We start from the raw sequence: 239 nt of genomic DNA on the forward strand, positions 1-239 counted from the left end.
GTGCGCGCCTTCTCAGATGGCCGTCTGGGTGGCAGCTGGGGGGCAGGGCGTGCTGCTGGGCGCTGACCTTGACCACAGCCGAGTAGGTGCACTTGACCGCGGGCGTGTCGAAGCATGGGAAGAAGGAGCGGTTGCAGACGGAGTGGCCCTGGGTGAACACGAAGGGCTTGGCGCTGCCGTAGGTCAGCTCTGGGTCCAGCCACCAGATCTGCAGCAGGTGGTGGGCAAGGGGTCAGCTC

General features: G+C 66.5%; 1 protein-coding gene across 1 annotated transcript in view; it reads right to left on the reverse strand.

Moving 5' to 3' along the window:
* The window catches only part of RNPEPL1 (arginyl aminopeptidase (aminopeptidase B)-like 1), a 14,370-nt gene that overhangs the window by 4,137 nt on the left and 9,994 nt on the right, over window positions 1–239 (reverse strand). Inside the window, exon 7 of the mRNA XM_010838492.1 lies at window positions 7–232. Within this exon, the coding sequence (XP_010836794.1) occupies window positions 7–232 (226 nt within the window). The remainder of the gene's footprint in view (window positions 1–6; window positions 233–239) is intronic.

This window comes from Bison bison, unplaced genomic scaffold, assembly GCF_000754665.1.
Source record: "Bison bison bison isolate TAMUID 2011002044 unplaced genomic scaffold, Bison_UMD1.0 scf7180017846064, whole genome shotgun sequence".
NCBI classification, from domain to species: domain Eukaryota; kingdom Metazoa; phylum Chordata; class Mammalia; order Artiodactyla; family Bovidae; genus Bison; species Bison bison.